This window comes from Anabrus simplex, chromosome 2 (genome assembly GCF_040414725.1).
Source record: "Anabrus simplex isolate iqAnaSimp1 chromosome 2, ASM4041472v1, whole genome shotgun sequence".
Taxonomy (NCBI): Eukaryota; Metazoa; Arthropoda; class Insecta; order Orthoptera; family Tettigoniidae; genus Anabrus; species Anabrus simplex.
Genome location: NC_090266.1, coordinates 500,851,700 through 500,870,990, shown reverse-complemented (window position 1 = coordinate 500,870,990; position 19,291 = coordinate 500,851,700). Strand labels below are relative to the sequence as shown.

The following is a 19,291-nucleotide window of genomic DNA, read 5'->3' as shown; positions in this document are numbered from 1 at the left end:
AGTAGACTTGCTTTGTGACTTCAGTTTATTAATATAGTTAGAAAACAATTCTTCGATTACTAATACAAGCTGAAACATGTCTATATTTGAATAAGGCAGGCTGCAACTTGCTGTTGCAGGCTCGTTTGGTGAAGCAATCTATATATTTAAAAAATTTATGGAAACTAAAGTCAGTCTGGCCATTCTATCCGGTCGATTTCCCTCATTTTTTTTAAACTGAAAGGTATTCATGCACAGATTTGTCATCAGGCACTATATATAACTTAACTTTTGCCTTCCTCAAATTATTTGATTTTTTTCAATTTTTTGTCTCTTTGAAACAATCATATCTTTGGTTCTAATTGAGGTACGCAATTCATTTTGGTCTAAAAACACTCAATGGATCAAGCGCTTTCTTTTGAGGTTATAACTACTTAAATTGGTAGGTTCCGAGAAAAGTTACGAGTATATTTGTCTCCATTACGAAGATCTTTGAAGGACTTTTTAACAGTTCGATGCGTAGTGTTGTTCCAAGGAACGTTTAATTCAATTTCTTTGCGTGATGTATTTTCAAGTGTTTTGTTGACATAATATTACATTATATTACCACAGCAGATCATGTGCTTTATTTCATTAACTCGAAACTTTGCAAATACATCCATGAGGATAGTAATGAACAACACCATACTTTGTACATTGCGGGCGGAGCCAGCAGGAAACTGCTAGTTGTTGAATTAAAAATTAGAGCATTCCCTTTCATACCTGTCACTGCAATGTCTGGTAGTGTAGAACATGGTGTATTCTCCTCTTTTCCTTCATATCATATCTTTTTTTGAATGCATGGTTTCAGAGTGATGAGAGGCTTTCTCCTTTTCGGAGGCTCTTGGTGAGAGAAAATTTTGGGAACATTGTTACATTTTAGAATTATTTTTCCATCCTCCCGTACTTTTTGCCATATATATTCGGTTCAAAGTGTGCCTAGTGAAATGAAATAACATACCGGTCATTGCAACAAACTATATTGTGGATACTTACGTTACATTTGAGAACGTTAAGTATCATGCATTTATTTCACATGAACATGACCACTGTTCTCTCTTAACCATGGCAGCCCATTGCTTCCTTCGAATTGGGTCGCTGGGAAATACCTTTTTGATAAATCCTTCCTTGGGCCTGATGGTACAGCTGAATGCACAACAACATGTCATTTTCACCAACTCTGTGAACTATGACCATTAAAACAATGTATTTACAATATACTGCTAGGGAGGAATATGGCAGGTCGAGTGCAACTCCAGGTGTGCCCATTTACAAATTGAACTGACTTGGCTGCACTGTATCAGTAATAGTCATGATAAACAAGACCACTCAAAAATGGTTGCAAACAAATGTTCCTGATTTAATTTCTGTTGTTGTCTGGTGATCCGACAATCATGGTCTCAATCATTGGATTTTAAATATGCGGTTAGGGGCGCGCAGCTGTGAGCTTGCATTCAGGAGATAGTGGGTTCGAACGCAACTGTCGGCAACCCTGAAGAAGGTTTTCCTTGATATCCCATTTTCACACCAGGCTGCACCTTAATTAAGGCCATGGCCGCTTCCATCCCACTTCTAGCCCACTGTCGTTATAAGACCTATCTGTGTAGGTGCATTGTAAATCCAATTGTAAAAACAAAACAAAAACAAAAAAATTCAAGTTGTGTCAGTGCTTGAGGATATGGTCTGCAAGATCCTAATGGTGACAGCCGAAAAGAAGCCTTGAAGACTGCTGTAGCCAAATTTCCCATGACCATCATGCTTGACCAAATTGATGCAGGGCCAGGTAGTTCTTTGTTCAAGAAAAATAGTTTACCAAAATTCTTAGTATAAATACTTGTTCTTTCACACCTAAAAATAGTTTTTTTTTTTTTCTTTTTTTTTTTTTCCCAACTTGTAGCCCATATACAGTATTGTTGTCATAGTATGTAACTTGATTTCTAGCCAGACTAGGTATAATATGGAGAGTTTTGAAACAACTAAGATACTCTGTGTCTAAAAGTGAGATTATTGTGTTAAAATCAAATCTGCTTAACCTCTGTGGAATGTTAATCTTGTTAACGAAATTTAGTTCCATTCAAACACCTGATAAATGTTTCCTCATCATGCAGTTCATAACAGAATCAGCATCTCAACAGTGATCTGTATTACGGTGCTGCAAAAGTTATTATAAGTTATTCCAACTTTTCACATAGAAGGCCATGAAAATCTACATTAAAGTATGTATAAGATTCTGAAGTGAAAATGCATTTTATGTACTGTAAGTGGTTTAGCTTCATTTTCCTTTTTGTGATATAAATATTCCATATGTCATAATTCGTTTCTCTTTTCAGGTGATGGGGGAGAACTTGTGGATGGTGAGAGTCGGAGGAATAGCTTAAGACTTCAAGAAAGTCAACCTAAGTCATTAGCTATTGAAGTACTTTCGAGTCAGTCCAAAGTTTCTGTATCTGTTGATGGAACAACGGTAAGTGTTTTATGTAGGTATGGTATCATTCAGTTCAAAATTTGCTGTATTTAACATACCGAAGTGGTTCATGATGTGGGTTACTGTAGTCACGTCCTAGTTCGTGAACCATGGGCAACGCTTGAGTGGCCTAGTAAGTGGTCCTGAGAGTCGGGATACCAGTTGCTATGGAATGGGAGTGGGCATTTCGGACATATTCTGAGTCGTGGCCCTCCTTGTGCTCAGGCGGCTAGGACTATACAATTCAGCGGTGGTCCATAACCCGTTAGAGGAGGGATACTCACTTGGACTATGTGCAGGTAGGGTAGCATCCTGCTTCATGAATTTAACGAGCTCAGAACGTTTTAAGCAAGCCTCGGACCTATGGGAGTAATGGAGTCCCACTCCCATTTGACAGGCGAGGGACTCCTTGGAAACAACTTGGCGAACGAAATGAAATTCGATGGGGAGCTATCAATATTAATAGGGCTTATGGAAGAAAGAAAGTAAAATTGGCTGAGTCAGCAAAGAGGATGCATCTGGATATGCTAGGAGTAAGTGATATTCAGATAAGGGGAGATACCGAGGAAGAGATAGGAGATTATAAAGTGTACTTGATGGGTGTTAGAAAGGGAAGGGCAGAGTCTGGGGTAGGGCTCTTTATCAGGAATACCATTGCACGCAACATAGTTTCTGTTAGGCACGTAAATGAGCGAATGATGTGGGTAGATTTGTCTGTTGGAGGAATCAGGACTAGAATTGTCTCTTGTGTATTCACCATGTACGGGTGCAGATGAGGATGAAGTTGACAAGTTTTATGAAGCATTGAGTGACATGGTCAGGGTCAACAGCAAGGATAGAATAGTGCTAATGGGCGATTTCAATACGAGAGTTGGAAATAGAACTGAAGGATACAAAAGGGTGGTTTGTAAATGTGGGGACGATATGGAAGCTAATGGAAATGGGAAGCATTTGCTAGACTTCTGTGCTAGTATGGGTTTAGCTGTTACAAATACATTCTTCAAGCATAAGGCTATTCACCACTACACATGGGAGGCTAGGGGTACCAGGTCCATAATAGACTATATCTTAACCGACTTTGAAATCAGGAAATCTGTTAGGAATGTATGAGTTTTCCGGGGATTTTTCGATGATACTGACCACTATCTGATCTGTAGTGAACTAAGGGCCATTTTCTCCAAATCGAGTTAAACATGGTATAAATTAAACCTGTTTAACTTTAGTACCTAGTTTAAACTTGCGTCCATTTTCTCCACCAATTTCTGACACTCGTTTAGTTTAAACGGGCGAGCTGTCGTTGGCACTAACGTTGGCTGCACTGAAGGAATAGTCGAAGGCATGGTTGATTGGAATTGGCCAATCAGAGCCATGTAATTCAATGACCGACATTTTTGTAATAATATCAGCTGTTTGTGGCAAATTAATGCTATCGTACGTAGTGAATAAAGAACAAATTCGGAGGGATATTAGCTTTACTGATAAATAAATTGTTTACATTTGTGCGAAGTGTTGTCATATAATTTTACCTATTGCTGTCTACAATTTCTTGGAATGCACTTTTATTTCTTATTTTTCTCTGTCATGCTTTACCATAAACAAGTACCGTGGGCCTAATACGTGTCTTTTGATGTCTGTATTGTCTTACGGAACACACGGGAATGTTGAAATATTAAAATCCTGGTCTTTCAGCAATAGGCATACGGTGTTCCTTTCCTCAGAAAATCAACATTTATGTGAATTTCAAGTAAACAAATTCCAGGCATGTTCGGGATCTATCTCCTATTAAAATCCATCGCCCTCGGCCTTGGATCCAGCAGACAGACCACTGAGGATGTATTATTTGGAGATGTATTACTGGATTCCATATTTGTTCATAACATAACCAAGTTCGCGATATGTTGTACTGTATGCATAATACTCTTCTCCCTATAGCATTAATATTTCTATTGCTGGTATGCGGGCAATATTTACGATGAAACATTCTTAACTATAATTTATTCTGTTACAAGTTTACTAGCAAGCATGAAACACTTTATTGTTTTTCTGATTCTATAAATATATAATCTAGCGATTAGAAATTGTATACCACTGCCTCTCCTACCGTGCCGGTCAACATTCTGATGGTAAAAACATTTTCGACAAACTGGATTCGAACCGTCTAGTCACGGATTCGGACGATGCTGACCTAACGCTTTAGCGACCACAGCCACCAGGAATCGCATGAAGAGCGGACGTATTACACGACTTATGTAGGAATATTATTATGTTTCACATTACAGTATTCATACCACCAACAGTATTTTACAGTATATAATATTATAAGGAGACTGCAATTTAAGGTCTAAGGTCTCCGTTGTTAATAAGAAAAATGCCTGCTCCATCATATCTTAAAGCAACCAGAATCATTGCTTCTAGCGAAATAGCATTATTTCGTGCAGTTAATGTTTTAAATGAATCCTTCCTCGATACTAGACAATCCTTGCTGTTCGCTTATGAATTATAAATCTGTCAAAAAACTCTGTTACATCCGATTTTCCAAGATTGTCAATTTTTGTTGGAATGCGGCTTCTTAATCTCACTTGCACATCAAAATTATTTCCTATTTAACCAAAGACTTCAATAAATTCTCCCATTTTTCTAATGCTAATACTATGTTATAATTTTAGTACGTTTTCTAGTAAAGTGCTGCAGTACTGGTAGTCAAAACTAACCATTCTACTAGGAAAATCACAGATACGTTAATAAAATGTCAAGAAGGTTGAATATAAACAGCAGTTTAAACCAACAATATAGAAGGTTTAACTTTGAACCAAGTTTAAACTTGATGCAAAGTTTAAACCAATATGGGGAAAATGAATGTTAGTTTAAACTCAGACTTAAACCAGATTAAAATAAACCTAGTTTAAACTCATTTGGGGAAAACGGCCCTAAGTATCTCTAGGCCTAGGGTAGAGAAAGTGAAATCTGTCTGCAAACGAATAAGGATAGTATATCTCCAGGATGAGGAAATTAGACAGAAGTACATGGATATGATTAGTGAGAAGTTTCGAACAGTAGACAGTAAGCGGGTTCAGGATATAGAAAGTGAATGGGTGGCATACAGGGATGCTGTAGTAGAAACTGCAAGGGAATGCCTAGGAACAACTGTGTAAAGATGGGAAAAGGCGAACATCTTGGTGGAATGATGAAGCGTGTGCAGCTTGTAAACGTAAAAAGAAGGCTTATCAGAAGTGGCTCCAAACAAGGGCCAAGGCAGACAGGGATTTGTACATATATGAAAGAAACAGAGTGAAAGAAATAGTTGTTGAATCCAAAAAGAAGTCGTGGGAAGATTTTGGTAATAACCTGAAAAGGCTAGGTCAAGCAGCAGGGAAACCTTTCTGGACTGTAATAAAGAATCTTAGGAAGGGAGGGAAAAAGGAAATGAACAGTGTTTTAAGTAATTCAGGTGAACTCATAACAGATACCAGGGAATCACTGGAGAGGTGGAGGGAATATTTTGAACATCTTCTCAATGTAAAAGGAAATCATCCTGCTGGTGTTGCGAACAGCCAAGCTCATGGGGAGGCGGAAAATGATGTTGGTGAAATTACGCTTGAGGAAGTGGAAAGGATGGTAATTAAACTCCATTGTCATCAAACAGCAGGAATGGATGAAATTAGACCTGAAATGAAGTATAGTGGGAAGGCAGGGATGAAATGGCTTCATAGAGTAGTAAGATTAGCATGGAGTGTTGGTAAGGTACCTTCAGATTGGACAAAAACAGTAATTGCACCTATCTATAAGCAAGGGAACAGGAAGGATTGCAACAACTATCAAGGTATCTCATTGATTAGTATACCAGGCACCGGGTGAGTTGGCCGTGCGCGTAGAGGCGCGCGGCTGTGAGCTTGCATCCGGTAGATAGTAGGTTCGAATCCCACTATCGGCAGCCCTGAAGATGTTTTTCCGTGGTTTCCCATTTTCACACCAGGCAAATGCTGGGGCTGTACCTTAATTAAGGCCACGGCCGCTTCCTTCCAACTCCTAGGCCTTTCCTATCCTATCGTCGCCATAAGACCTATCTGTGTCGGTGCGACGTAAAGCCCCTAGCAAAAAAAAAAAAGTATTCCAGGCAAAGTATTCACTGGCATCTTGCAAAGTAGGGTGCGATCAGTCGTTGAGAGGAAGTTGGATGAAAACCAGTGTGGTTTCAGACCACAGGGAGGCTGTCAGGATTAGATTTTCAGTATGCGCCAGGTAATTGAAAAATGCTACGAGAGGAATAGGCAATTGTGTTTGTTTCGTAGATCGAGAGAAAGCACATGACAGGGTACCGAGGGAAAAGATGTTCGCTATATTGGGGGACTATGGAAATAAAAATCAATCAAAGGCATTTATGTTGACAATTGGCTTCAGTGAGAATTGATGGTAGAATGCGTTCTTGGTTCAGGGTACTTACAGGGGTTAGACAAGGCTGTAATCTTTCTCCTTTGCTGTTCGTAGTTTACATGGATCATCTGCTGAAAGGTATAAAATGGCAGGGAGGGATTCAGTTAGGTGGAAATGTAGTAAGCAGTCTGGCCTATGCTGATGACTTGGTCTTAATGGCAGATTGTGCTGAAAGCCTGGAACTTGAAAACAGGTGTAATGAGTATGGTATGAAAATTAGCCTTCATGGGCTAAATTGATGTCAGTAGGTAAGAAATTCAACAGAATTGAATGTCAGATTGGTGATACAAAGCTAGAACAGGTCGATAATTTCAAGTATTTAGGATGTGTGTTCTCCCAGGATGATAATGCAGTAAGTGAGATTGAATCAAGGTGTCGTAGAGCTAATGCAGTGAGCTCACAGTTGCGATCAACAGTATTCTGTAAGAAGGAAGTCTGCTCCCAGCCGAAACTATCTTTACATCGGTCTCTTTTCAGACCAACTTTGCTTTACGGGAGCGTAAGCTGGGTGGACTCAGGATATCTTATTCATAAGTTAGAAGTAACGGACATGAAAGTAGCAAGAATGATTGCTGGTACAAACAGGTGGGAACAATGGCAGGAGGGTACTCGGAATGAGGAGATAAAGGCTAATTTAGGAATGAACTCAATGGATCAAGCTGTACGCATAAACCAGCTTCGGTGGTGGGGTCATGTGAGGCGAATGGAGGAGGATAGGTTACCTAGGAGAATAATGGACTCTGTTCTGGAGGGTAAGAGAAGTAGAGGTAGACCAAGACGACGATGGTTAGACTCAGTTTCTAACGATTTGAAGATAATATTTATAGAACTAAATGAGGTCACAACACTAGTTGCAAATAGAGGATTGTGGCGATGTTTTAGTAAATTCACAGAGGCTTGCAGACTGAATGCTGAAAGGCATAACAGTCTATAATGATAATATATGTATGTGTGTAACATACTGAATACTACCTTCAAACTGAAAGTCATGTACAGGACTGGAATATATTGTTAAATATTGCTAGACTACATAACATTGTAAAACAGCTGGAAGACACAAAGCTGTATTTGATGACTTTGAATTTCTCTAAATGGAATTGTCTCACTTACAGTAGAACCTCGATAATTCAAAATCAGTTAATTCAAAATCCCGCCCAATTCGAAGCAGCTCCTGTTCCCGGAAACATGAGGTACGGTTTTGCATGTTATTTATACTGTTTAATTCGAAATATGGATAATTCGTAATTCGAAGAACAGTGTCGGTCCCCGCTACCAAAATTCAGACTTTTAATTCAAAATTGCCTCAACATTTAAAAAAGTTACTATTTTTCAGAGTAATTACCGTATTTACCCGTGTATTAGACCCCCCCCCCCCTGGCTTTTCGAGACGAAGAAAATGAAAAAAATAAATCTCACCTATAAGACCCCCCCAACGTAATTCGTCAGAGAACGACGACGATTCCGCTTCGAAGCGGGTACAAGTGTTATTGCAGCTCTGATGACGTCGCACAAATTTGTAAATAGTTTCGTCCGTAAGACCTACGCAATGAAAACTCGTCGAATCCATGCGGTACATCTGTATTTCGTAGTTAAGACATGTCCGCCTCTGTAACGTAGGTCTACTGCAGCTCTGATGATGTCACACAAATAGATGAATAGGCCTAGCTTCGTGTCCAACCCGTGCATTGCAAGCATGCATCAGTCTGCTATATGTCTGTGTTTTGTAGTTAATAATGTCCGCCAGCGTAATGGTTAGCACAATTAGTTGCTGTTTTTGGGGGTCTGACTTTGATTCCCGGTACCGTACTGCCAGAGATTTACGAATGGCAGGAAGGTTGATGTGCGGTAAAAGCTGTACATGTAACTCCCCTCCACTGGGGGTGTCTAAAAAGAGCTGTACCACCTCAGGATGAGGAAACTAGTTTACTTTAGTTCAGAAATATTCACGGTTGTTGCTATTTATACAACAGGCGAGATCATTAACAAAGTGGTCATTTAATATCTCGTAACTCGGGCCAATGGTATATATTTGGAGAGAAGTTTAAAGCGTGATAAAAGCTATCCAATTAAAAAGATTGCTTTACTCGCCAACATACCTAACAAATAACAATAATAATTTTATGTCCCCACGTACTTTAAACGATTTTCGGAGATGCCAAACAAAACATACTAGGGTATGCATTAATAAAAACAGAGACAACGAACATACGAAATTAAACATTATGATAATAAAACGCATTACCGCCACACCTGTAGATATCCATAAATGCGGTATATTTTCCTGTTATTTATTTTTTCCGTCGAACTTTTGGCACTATCAGGGCGATAATATACCTAACATAAACAATGTGGTCTGTCTTATCTCATGGACAGCTGTTTACGCAAATCCTGATGTGATAAATGTAGAGAACAAGCATGAAATGTGCTTAAAAATAAGGGTCTGTGTTTCAACAGCCGCAGTTATCAAAAGAATGTTTCCAGTTACTATGTATTACATTCGAAAGTACAACTCGTAACATACGCTAGATATCAGCTGATGGTTTGGCATGGCTTTATTCGGAAGGAGTGGCTTCTGCTACATATACACCAACTAGGAATATCAGACCATCTGGGAATAGATTTACACTGTTTAGACTCTATAGTCGGGAACGAAATTATTTTTAAAAGGTTCAAAAAGACGGGACCTCGTATGCTCTTGATTGCAGTGCATGGTTCAAAGGGAATCAAAGAGGATGAAGAGAATGAAGCATGGCTGACGTGACTGGCGAGAGATAGCAGTGAAGATGACGTCACTTAGAATGCCGACACGCCGGTAGGCAAGGCAGGGAAGTTGGCGGCGCAAGGTGATAATTCAAATGAAAGCAGTGATCGGGTTTGCTGTGTGCTAGGCCTACTCTGCAGAACTGAGAGAGACAAATGACTGGCCATTAAGTTATTTTGTATCAATATTTAATTATATGATAGCACGATATCCTTATCCCTTTCTTCTACAGGATCGAGTATGAAGCGAGACGAATATTCTTAGCAAGTTTTTACGGCCGTATGCTCTTCCTGACATCAGCCTCACCAGAGGAATTAATGAGATGTAACAAATGACGTGATACGAGTATCTAAAACGGACTTTTATATGTACCGTAGGCCTAAAAGTCGTGTTCACCATTTATTGTTTTTACGTTTAGAAATACTGCCTTCCGACGAAAATAGCCAGTATAACTTAAATACATTCTAAGTTTGTTAAATAATAGTACGTATAGAATGTTCACACGTACAATTTATAGCTCTTTATAACCTAGAAGTCATGTGTTCGCTGCACCTGTAAAAGTGAGGGAAAAAAAGGGGTCTACCGTATTTCACGGCATAATCGTCGCACTTTTTATACCAAAATTTTCGAAAAAAAAATTGTAGGGTGCGACCATTATACGATGAATATTTAATACCAGTATTTGTATTACTCAAAAAATGTATTTATAACTAAATTGTATTTGATACAAATTTAAGATGCACGTAATACTCGCGTTTATACATCAAAATAATTAAAATAGTCTAAAACAAAATTCATAATTTTTCGCAACAATTCGGCGAACGTTTTTCCTACCTGAAAATAAAAATGAACGTATTAAGTTAATTTGTCATTAATTTGAGTATTAAAGTTAAAATATTTCACTTGCAAAAAATTATCGCTTTGTTGTGAAATGCGGACTTACCGGTACGCAGTTTATTCCAAATCTTCGGTGTCGCTATCGCAGGTTTCGCTATCTGATGCGCCGTCCTCGCCTCTGTTAATACCAGTATCAGATTCTTCGTCTCCCTGCCACACTGCGTCATCTTCGGAACCGTCTAGTGCATTCGAAATCCCAGTCCTTTTGAAGCTCTTGGAGACTAGTTCAGGTGGTATAAGATCCCAACTCTTCTTCACCCACGAGCGTAACAAGTCCAAGGGTGGACGCCTGATATTTCCGGTGGGCGTCAATTGCTGATCGCCGCTCATCATCCACTCGTTGTAAAATCGACGTAAGTGGTCTTTAAAGGGTTTATTAATACATACGTCTAGTGGCTGCAAAGCAGATGTTAGGCCACCAGGAATGACTATCTGTCGTGTCTTATTTGTAGTGAGAATTTGCTTCACTTCGTTCACGAGGTGACCTCGGAAACTATCTAAAACAAGCAGAGCTGATTGTTTTAGTAGTGCACCAGGTCTTCTATTCCACACAGTTTTAACCCAGTCCAGCATGAGTTCTACGTCCATCCAACCCTTTGGTTGCACTCGTACATGAATTCCACGGGGAAACTGTATATTCTTAGGCATCGTTTTCCTCTTGAAAATGATGTAAGGCGGCAACTTTCTCCCGTCAGCTGTAATGGCTAGCATTGCCGTGCATCGCAACTTCTCACTACCGCTGGTTTTCATTAATACACTCCGTGATCCTTTTAGCGCAATAGTGCTGTTGCGAGGCATATCAAAAAAGATTGGAGTCTGATCGGCATTACCGATTTGAGAAAGCAAGTACGAAGTTTCCTTGCGCAAACGTATGACAAATTGGTGAAAATTTACAATCTTGTCCGTGTAATCAGCAGGCAACTTTTGGCTTAGTGTTGTTCTCCTTCGCACTGACAGATTGTGTCGTCGCATGAACCCCTTAATCCAACCACGAGTCGCCTTAAACTGAGTTACCGGTATGTTGTGTTTGCGCGCTACCTCCTGTCCCTTAATTTGTAACATTTCATATGATACACTGCAGCCATTGTTACGTATTTCACTGACGTACCTAAACACTTCTTCGTCAATTATAGGAAACTTCCCTGTTTTAGGACCTCTAAACACGCGTCCAGAAGGGTTTGTGCTTTTTAGCTTGTTTTTTACTTTCCGCCAGTCACGCACCAACTTTTCACTCACAGAAAATTTTCTTTCTACAGCTCTGTTCCCGTGCTGTTCAGTGAAGGCAATTACGCTTAGCTTGAAGCCCGCAGAATAGTTTCTATATTTACCCATAATCGCTTATAAATGCTTCACACGTTAATGTTTTGCGATATAAATGACTTTCCGTAATTGTTCACTATTAAAACAAATTATTTCTGCAAGCACCCAAAACACAAATTAAAAACAAATTCTCACGCACACATGTCTACAGTAATCACGTAAATCTGAAACAAATAAATGCATCTGTGATCTGTCCATTCCAGAGCAGCCAATACTGTTAGGCAGCAAGGAAGCATGCAACAATTTATCAGTTTAGCTCGTTGGTTGCGACACACTACTGTGCTTGAGCAAAGCTCGCAAACCGGAGCTCTAGCTAGCGCGGTGTAGATCTACTGTATAGTTGACTGTATTCCGAGACGTCAGTAACAAACATTCATTTTTTTCAATTTCTTTTAAACATACGGTAATTAGGTTAATATTTCTTCCCAGTTATTGATGATTTTACATTACATTACTGACGAGTTTATAAAATAAAACTTTAATAGCATTGGATAATAATTATCTTGACTGCTTGGATAAAAGTTTTCATCCCATGCCCGGACACTTATGACGTAGTAGTAAGATAAGAGTCTAGCGATGACAACTGAGACATCGTAAATAATTCGGCTGAATAATTCCGTGGAAATCTGCGTTATCGTCTTGGATTTCACTTCGTGCGCAATAACACAGGAGCCGGCCCCATGGTGTAGGGGTAGCGTGCTTGCCTCTTACACGGAGGCCTCGGGTTCAATTCACGGCCGGGTCAGAGAATTTTACCTGTATCTGAGGGCTGGTTCGAGGTCCATTCAACCTACCTAGCCGGTATTTCCTGGCGACGTTGCCGATAAGCGATAACTTACAGCCTTACGTATTTCAAATGGGAACTCATAATATGTAGGTGGTGAATAAATAGTACACTGTCTCGCGACCACGTTGTCAAACTGCCGATAGCCTACAGGTAGTATAGATAAGAAATGTGTTTTTCCACCATTCAATACACAATTTATTTTAATATATTAAGCTAGTACCGGTTTCGGCTCTTTAACGGCCATCATCAGCTAGTACATGTTTTGTTTAGCCATTAGACAATACACAAGTTGTTATATTAGGCATCCGGATGTCTAATGGGGGATGGAAATGTATATAATAGCATATAATTAAAATATCAGTGGTTAGGGTAAAAAGTTACAAATAGAGTATGAGTATGTAAAACATATTAAAAAACATACAGGCCACAATATACAACATTTAAAAAAGTTTCAACACATTAAAATGGTGCGTATGGGTAGACACTTGTTAAAATCTTCAGTTCATGCTATATAGATTCCATTCTTCTGTCCTCTGTGCAGTTACTTCTAAGTTATGTTGATTATATTGCGTAAGGTAATCTTCAAGGACATTTTGAAACTAGTGTATGTCTTATTGATGTGGGCCTTTGTCGTGATGAAATTTTGTTGTGTTATATATCCCAACTTGTGATATACTATGGCAGGTTTCAATATAGCAAACAGCAGGTCTCGAGCTTGTATTTAGAAGTGGTCGGTGGTAACACCTCTCTCGTCTATGTTTGTTCTTGTAGTCTGTAAAGATAAAGTGATGTAAGTATGCCGGTAGTGTGTGTATGAAGGAATGCCTAGTGTGTGTATGGAAAGAGTACTTACTATGGTTGTTGTGGAGGTCTTGTGCCGATGTGTTTGAAGGCTTGTTGTGTTCTGCTGCGAGTGCGTCTGGGGCTCATATTAGCTGTGGAGGGGAAGAAGGAGTGGCTGTTGGAGAAGTAGGGGCGGGGTCAGGCTTGTGATTCGATGGTTTGTTAGAGCGTGTGTTTACTATTTTGAGATAATCATTCTTTAATGTCGGAATGGCTTTGTCAAAAATGATGCTGGTTTTTTCATTAATATCATTAATGTTATGATTGGGGTTGGCGTATTGGTCTAAAGAAATGTAGAAATCTTCGGTTATGTTGAGCAGGGGGCCCTTGGAGTTTATATTAAGTATCGTCATGTCGTTATTGATGTTTGTGAAACTATGCTTGGATTCTTCTACATGTTGGCCTATTGATGAGAAATGGTTATGTTTTACTGCATTTATATGTTCATTGTAGCGGATGGTGAAGTTTCTGCCTGTACGTCCTATGTAACTTATGTCACAGTTGTTACATTTGATACGGTAGACACCTGATTGGTTGTATTTATTGTTATTATTGACTGTTTTAGTGTTATGTATAATGTTGGTACTATTGTGTGTGGTTTTGAATACTGTTTTAATGTTGTGCTTCTTGAAAATATTAGTTATAGTATATATGTGGGTGTTGTTGAAGGTAAATAGGGCATAGTCTTTTTTGGGTTTGGCTGTTTTTGCTAATTTAGTTTTAGGTTGTGATTTTATTTTGTGAATGATTTTGTTAACCATTTCTTTGCTGTATCCGTTGTGTTTAGCTATGTCGTGGATTAACTTCAATTCATTATTTTGGTCTTCTGTTGTCATTGGGATGTTAAAGGCTCTATAAATCATACTATAATAGGCTGCTCTTTTATGTGTATTGGGATGAATGGAGTCATTTTTTATGGTATTTGAGGTGTGTGTGGGTTTCCTGTAGATCTTGTAAGATAGGTGGTTGTCGTGTCTGGTTATTGTTAAGTCTAGGTAATTTAGTGTACGGTTGTTTTCGGTTTCTTTGGTGAATTTAATTTGGGGATCTAGAGTGTTAAGCTTGTCTAGTATAGTTTGTGCGTCAGTGGATCTATTATCTAACACTACGAAGACATCGTCAACAAATCTGCACCAAAAATGTATGTTATCTATTTCTTTGATTGACGTGTGTTCTAAGTTATCTATATATATTTCTGCTAATATTCCGGAGGCAGGAGACCCCATAGGTAGGCCTTGTTGCTGATAAATGGTATCGTGAAATCTGAAATAGTTATTGTTTATGGCGAATTCAAGTAAGTTTATGAATTCGTTTATTTCTAAGGTGCTCAAGTTGCTATTGTTTTTTAGGTTAGATTCTATTATTTTGATTGTTTGTTTAACAGGAATGTTAGGGTACATATTTATTATGTCAAATGAAGCAAGGGTATGGTGTTGTTCGATCTTTAGCTCTTTGGTTCTGTTGCAGAAATCTATTGAGTTTAGTATTGTTTTGTTTGCTAAAAATGTATAGTGCTTTTTTAAAAATTTTTGGATGAATTGCGATAATTTGTAGGTTGGACTGGCTCTATAGTTTATAATAGGTCTCATAGGTACGTCTTCTTTATGTATTTTTGGGTAGGCTTTCGCAGTCGGTAATTGGGGGTTCATTGTTATGAGTTTAGCAGATTCAGTTTCGGTGAGAAGAAAATGTGTGTTTTTAAGTAAAATTTTTAAATTCCTTTGTATGTTGTTGGTTGGATCTCGGCGTTTAATGGAAAAAGTATTATCTTGGAAACATTTTTTAGTCTTTGCTATGTATTCATTTTTATCCATAATGACCGTAGTGTTGCCTTTGTCGGCCTTCGTTACTAGTAGATTGTTTTGTTTTATTTTATTTTTAAGTTTGTTTAAGTTCGATCTATTGGTAGTATTCGTGTTTGGGTTATTATTGTGGATGCTATTGATGTATTGCGGAATCTTTCTACTGATTTCGTGTCTTACTTCGTCTCGTATGTCATATGGGATCTTTTGTAAAGCAAGTTCTGTTTCGGTAATGGTAGTTATAATATTCTGGTAGGATGATGCATTACCCCAGTTGTGTTTGGGTCCCCTGTTCAATATATCCGTTTCTACGTCGTCAAATACGGTTTGCGTAAGATTTTTTATAGACGGATGGAATTTATGTTGGGAATTCTTGTTAGGAAGAGAGGGATCTTTGTTTTGGATTATGGTTAGTGACTTTGGTTTACTTTGTTGTTGTTTCAGTGTTTCCAGTTTTTTGTTTAGTGTGTTTTGTTTCTTTATGGCTAAGTCTTCTATTTTTTCTCTGGAAATTCGTTGAAAATAATTCCAATAGCTGTGTGGGAGTTCATGGGATGCTTTCAGGTGTGTTGAGTAAAGTTCATTATTAAGGTGTTGTTTCTTCCGATATAGGAATTTTATTTCTTCTTTTAACCAAATTTCATTAGTCCTGTTTTGTGTTTTGCGTGTCTGAGCAGTTCGTCTGTGTTTATTATTGTATTTCTGGAGAAATTTCGGTGTTAAGTTGTTTGAAAGGCATTCCTTCAAAAAGGCAATGCTTTTGGTTGTGTTCATTAGTTTAATTTTCAAGTTCTGATATTTAAATGCCTTACGTTTTGCCTGGTTGGCTTCCGTATTATTATTTATAAATTTCATTTTCCGTATTGACAGACTCAAAGTATAGATAAGAAATGTGTTTTTCCACCATTCAATACACAATTTATTTTAATATATTAAGCTAGTACCGGTTTCGGCTCTTTAACGGCCATCATCAGCTAGTACATGTTTTGTTTAGCCATTAGACAATACACAAGTTGTTATATTAGGCATCCGGATGTCTAATGGGGGATGGAAATGTATATAATAGCATATAATTAAAATATCAGTGGTTAGGGTAAAAAGTTACAAATAGAGTATGAGTATGTAAAACATATTAAAAAACATACAGGCCACAATATACAACATTTAAAAAAGTTTCAACACATTAAAATGGTGCGTATGGGTAGACACTTGTTAAAATCTTCAGTTCATGCTATATAGATTCCATTCTTCTGTCCTCTGTGCAGTTACTTCTAAGTTATGTTGATTATATTGCGTAAGGTAATCTTCAAGGACATTTTGAAACTAGTGTATGTCTTATTGATGTGGGCCTTTGTCGTGATGAAATTTTGTTGTGTTATATATCCCAACTTGTGATATACTATGGCAGGTTTCAATATAGCAAACAGCAGGTCTCGAGCTTGTATTTAGAAGTGGTCGGTGGTAACACCTCTCTCGTCTATGTTTGTTCTTGTAGTCTGTAAAGATAAAGTGATGTAAGTATGCCGGTAGTGTGTGTATGAAGGAATGCCTAGTGTGTGTATGGAAAGAGTACTTACTATGGTTGTTGTGGAGGTCTTGTGCCGATGTGTTTGAAGGCTTGTTGTGTTCTGCTGCGAGTGCGTCTGGGGCTCATATTAGCTGTGGAGGGGAAGAAGGAGTGGCTGTTGGAGAAGTAGGGGCGGGGTCAGGCTTGTGATTCGATGGTTTGTTAGAGCGTGTGTTTACTATTTTGAGATAATCATTCTTTAATGTCGGAATGGCTTTGTCAAAAATGATGCTGGTTTTTTCATTAATATCATTAATGTTATGATTGGGGTTGGCGTATTGGTCTAAAGAAATGTAGAAATCTTCGGTTATGTTGAGCAGGGGGCCCTTGGAGTTTATATTAAGTATCGTCATGTCGTTATTGATGTTTGTGAAACTATGCTTGGATTCTTCTACATGTTGGCCTATTGATGAGAAATGGTTATGTTTTACTGCATTTATATGTTCATTGTAGCGGATGGTGAAGTTTCTGCCTGTACGTCCTATGTAACTTATGTCACAGTTGTTACATTTGATACGGTAGACACCTGATTGGTTGTATTTATTGTTATTATTGACTGTTTTAGTGTTATGTATAATGTTGGTACTATTGTGTGTGGTTTTGAATACTGTTTTAATGTTGTGCTTCTTGAAAATATTAGTTATAGTATATATGTGGGTGTTGTTGAAGGTAAATAGGGCATAGTCTTTTTTGGGTTTGGCTGTTTTTGCTAATTTAGTTTTAGGTTGTGATTTTATTTTGTGAATGATTTTGTTAACCATTTCTTTGCTGTATCCGTTGTGTTTAGCTATGTCGTGGATTAACTTCAATTCATTATTTTGGTCTTCTGTTGTCATTGGGATGTTAAAGGCTCTATAAATCATACTATAATAGGCTGCTCTTTTATGTGTATTGGGATGAATGGAGTCATTTTTTATGGTATTTGAGGTGTGTGTGGGTTTCCTGTAGATCTTGTAAGATAGGTGGTTGTCGTGTCTGGTTATTGTTAAGTCTAGGTAATTTAGTGTACGGTTGTTTTCGGTTTCTTTGGTGAATTTAATTTGGGGATCTAGAGTGTTAAGCTTGTCTAGTATAGTTTGTGCGTCAGTGGATCTATTATCTAACACTACGAAGACATCGTCAACAAATCTGCACCAAAAATGTATGTTATCTATTTCTTTGATTGACGTGTGTTCTAAGTTATCTATATATATTTCTGCTAATATTCCGGAGGCAGGAGACCCCATAGGTAGGCCTTGTTGCTGATAAATGGTATCGTGAAATCTGAAATAGTTATTGTTTATGGCGAATTCAAGTAAGTTTATGAATTCGTTTATTTCTAAGGTGCTCAAGTTGCTATTGTTTTTTAGGTTAGATTCTATTATTTTGATTGTTTGTTTAACAGGAATGTTAGGGTACATATTTATTATGTCAAATGAAGCAAGGGTATGGTGTTGTTCGATCTTTAGCTCTTTGGTTCTGTTGCAGAAATCTATTGAGTTTAGTATTGTTTTGTTTGCTAAAAATGTATAGTGCTTTTTTAAAAATTTTTGGATGAATTGCGATAATTTGTAGGTTGGACTGGCTCTATAGTTTATAATAGGTCTCATAGGTACGTCTTCTTTATGTATTTTTGGGTAGGCTTTCGCAGTCGGTAATTGGGGGTTCATTGTTATGAGTTTAGCAGATTCAGTTTCGGTGAGAAGAAAATGTGTGTTTTTAAGTAAAATTTTTAAATTCCTTTGTATGTTGTTGGTTGGATCTCGGCGTTTAATGGAAAAAGTATTATCTTGGAAACATTTTTTAGTCTTTGCTATGTATTCATTTTTATCCATAATGACCGTAGTGTTGCCTTTGTCGGCCTTCGTTACTAGTAGATTGTTTTGTTTTATTTTATTTTTAAGTTTGTTTAAGTTCGATCTATTGGTAGTATTCGTGTTTGGGTTATTATTGTGGATGCTATTGATGTATTGCGGAATCTTTCTACTGATTTCGTGTCTTACTTCGTCTCGTATGTCATATGGGATCTTTTGTAAAGCAAGTTCTGTTTCGGTAATGGTAGTTATAATATTCTGGTAGGATGATGCATTACCCCAGTTGTGTTTGGGTCCCCTGTTCAATATATCCGTTTCTACGTCGTCAAATACGGTTTGCGTAAGATTTTTTATAGACGGATGGAATTTATGTTGGGAATTCTTGTTAGGAAGAGAGGGATCTTTGTTTTGGATTATGGTTAGTGACTTTGGTTTACTTTGTTGTTGTTTCAGTGTTTCCAGTTTTTTGTTTAGTGTGTTTTGTTTCTTTATGGCTAAGTCTTCTATTTTTTCTCTGGAAATTCGTTGAAAATAATTCCAATAGCTGTGTGGGAGTTCATGGGATGCTTTCAGGTGTGTTGAGTAAAGTTCATTATTAAGGTGTTGTT

At 37.9% G+C, this 19,291-nt stretch overlaps 1 protein-coding gene across 3 annotated transcripts in view; it reads left to right on the top strand.

Annotated features, from left to right (window-relative positions):
• The window catches only part of LOC136864197 (protein O-linked-mannose beta-1,2-N-acetylglucosaminyltransferase 1), a 652,704-nt gene that overhangs the window by 316,994 nt on the left and 316,419 nt on the right, over nucleotides 1-19,291 (top strand). For all 3 annotated transcript variants that reach the window (XM_067140873.2, XM_067140872.2, XM_067140875.2), the window contains one exon: nucleotides 2,349-2,482. In XM_067140873.2, the coding sequence (XP_066996974.1) occupies nucleotides 2,349-2,482 (134 nt within the window). The remainder of the gene's footprint in view (nucleotides 1-2,348; nucleotides 2,483-19,291) is intronic.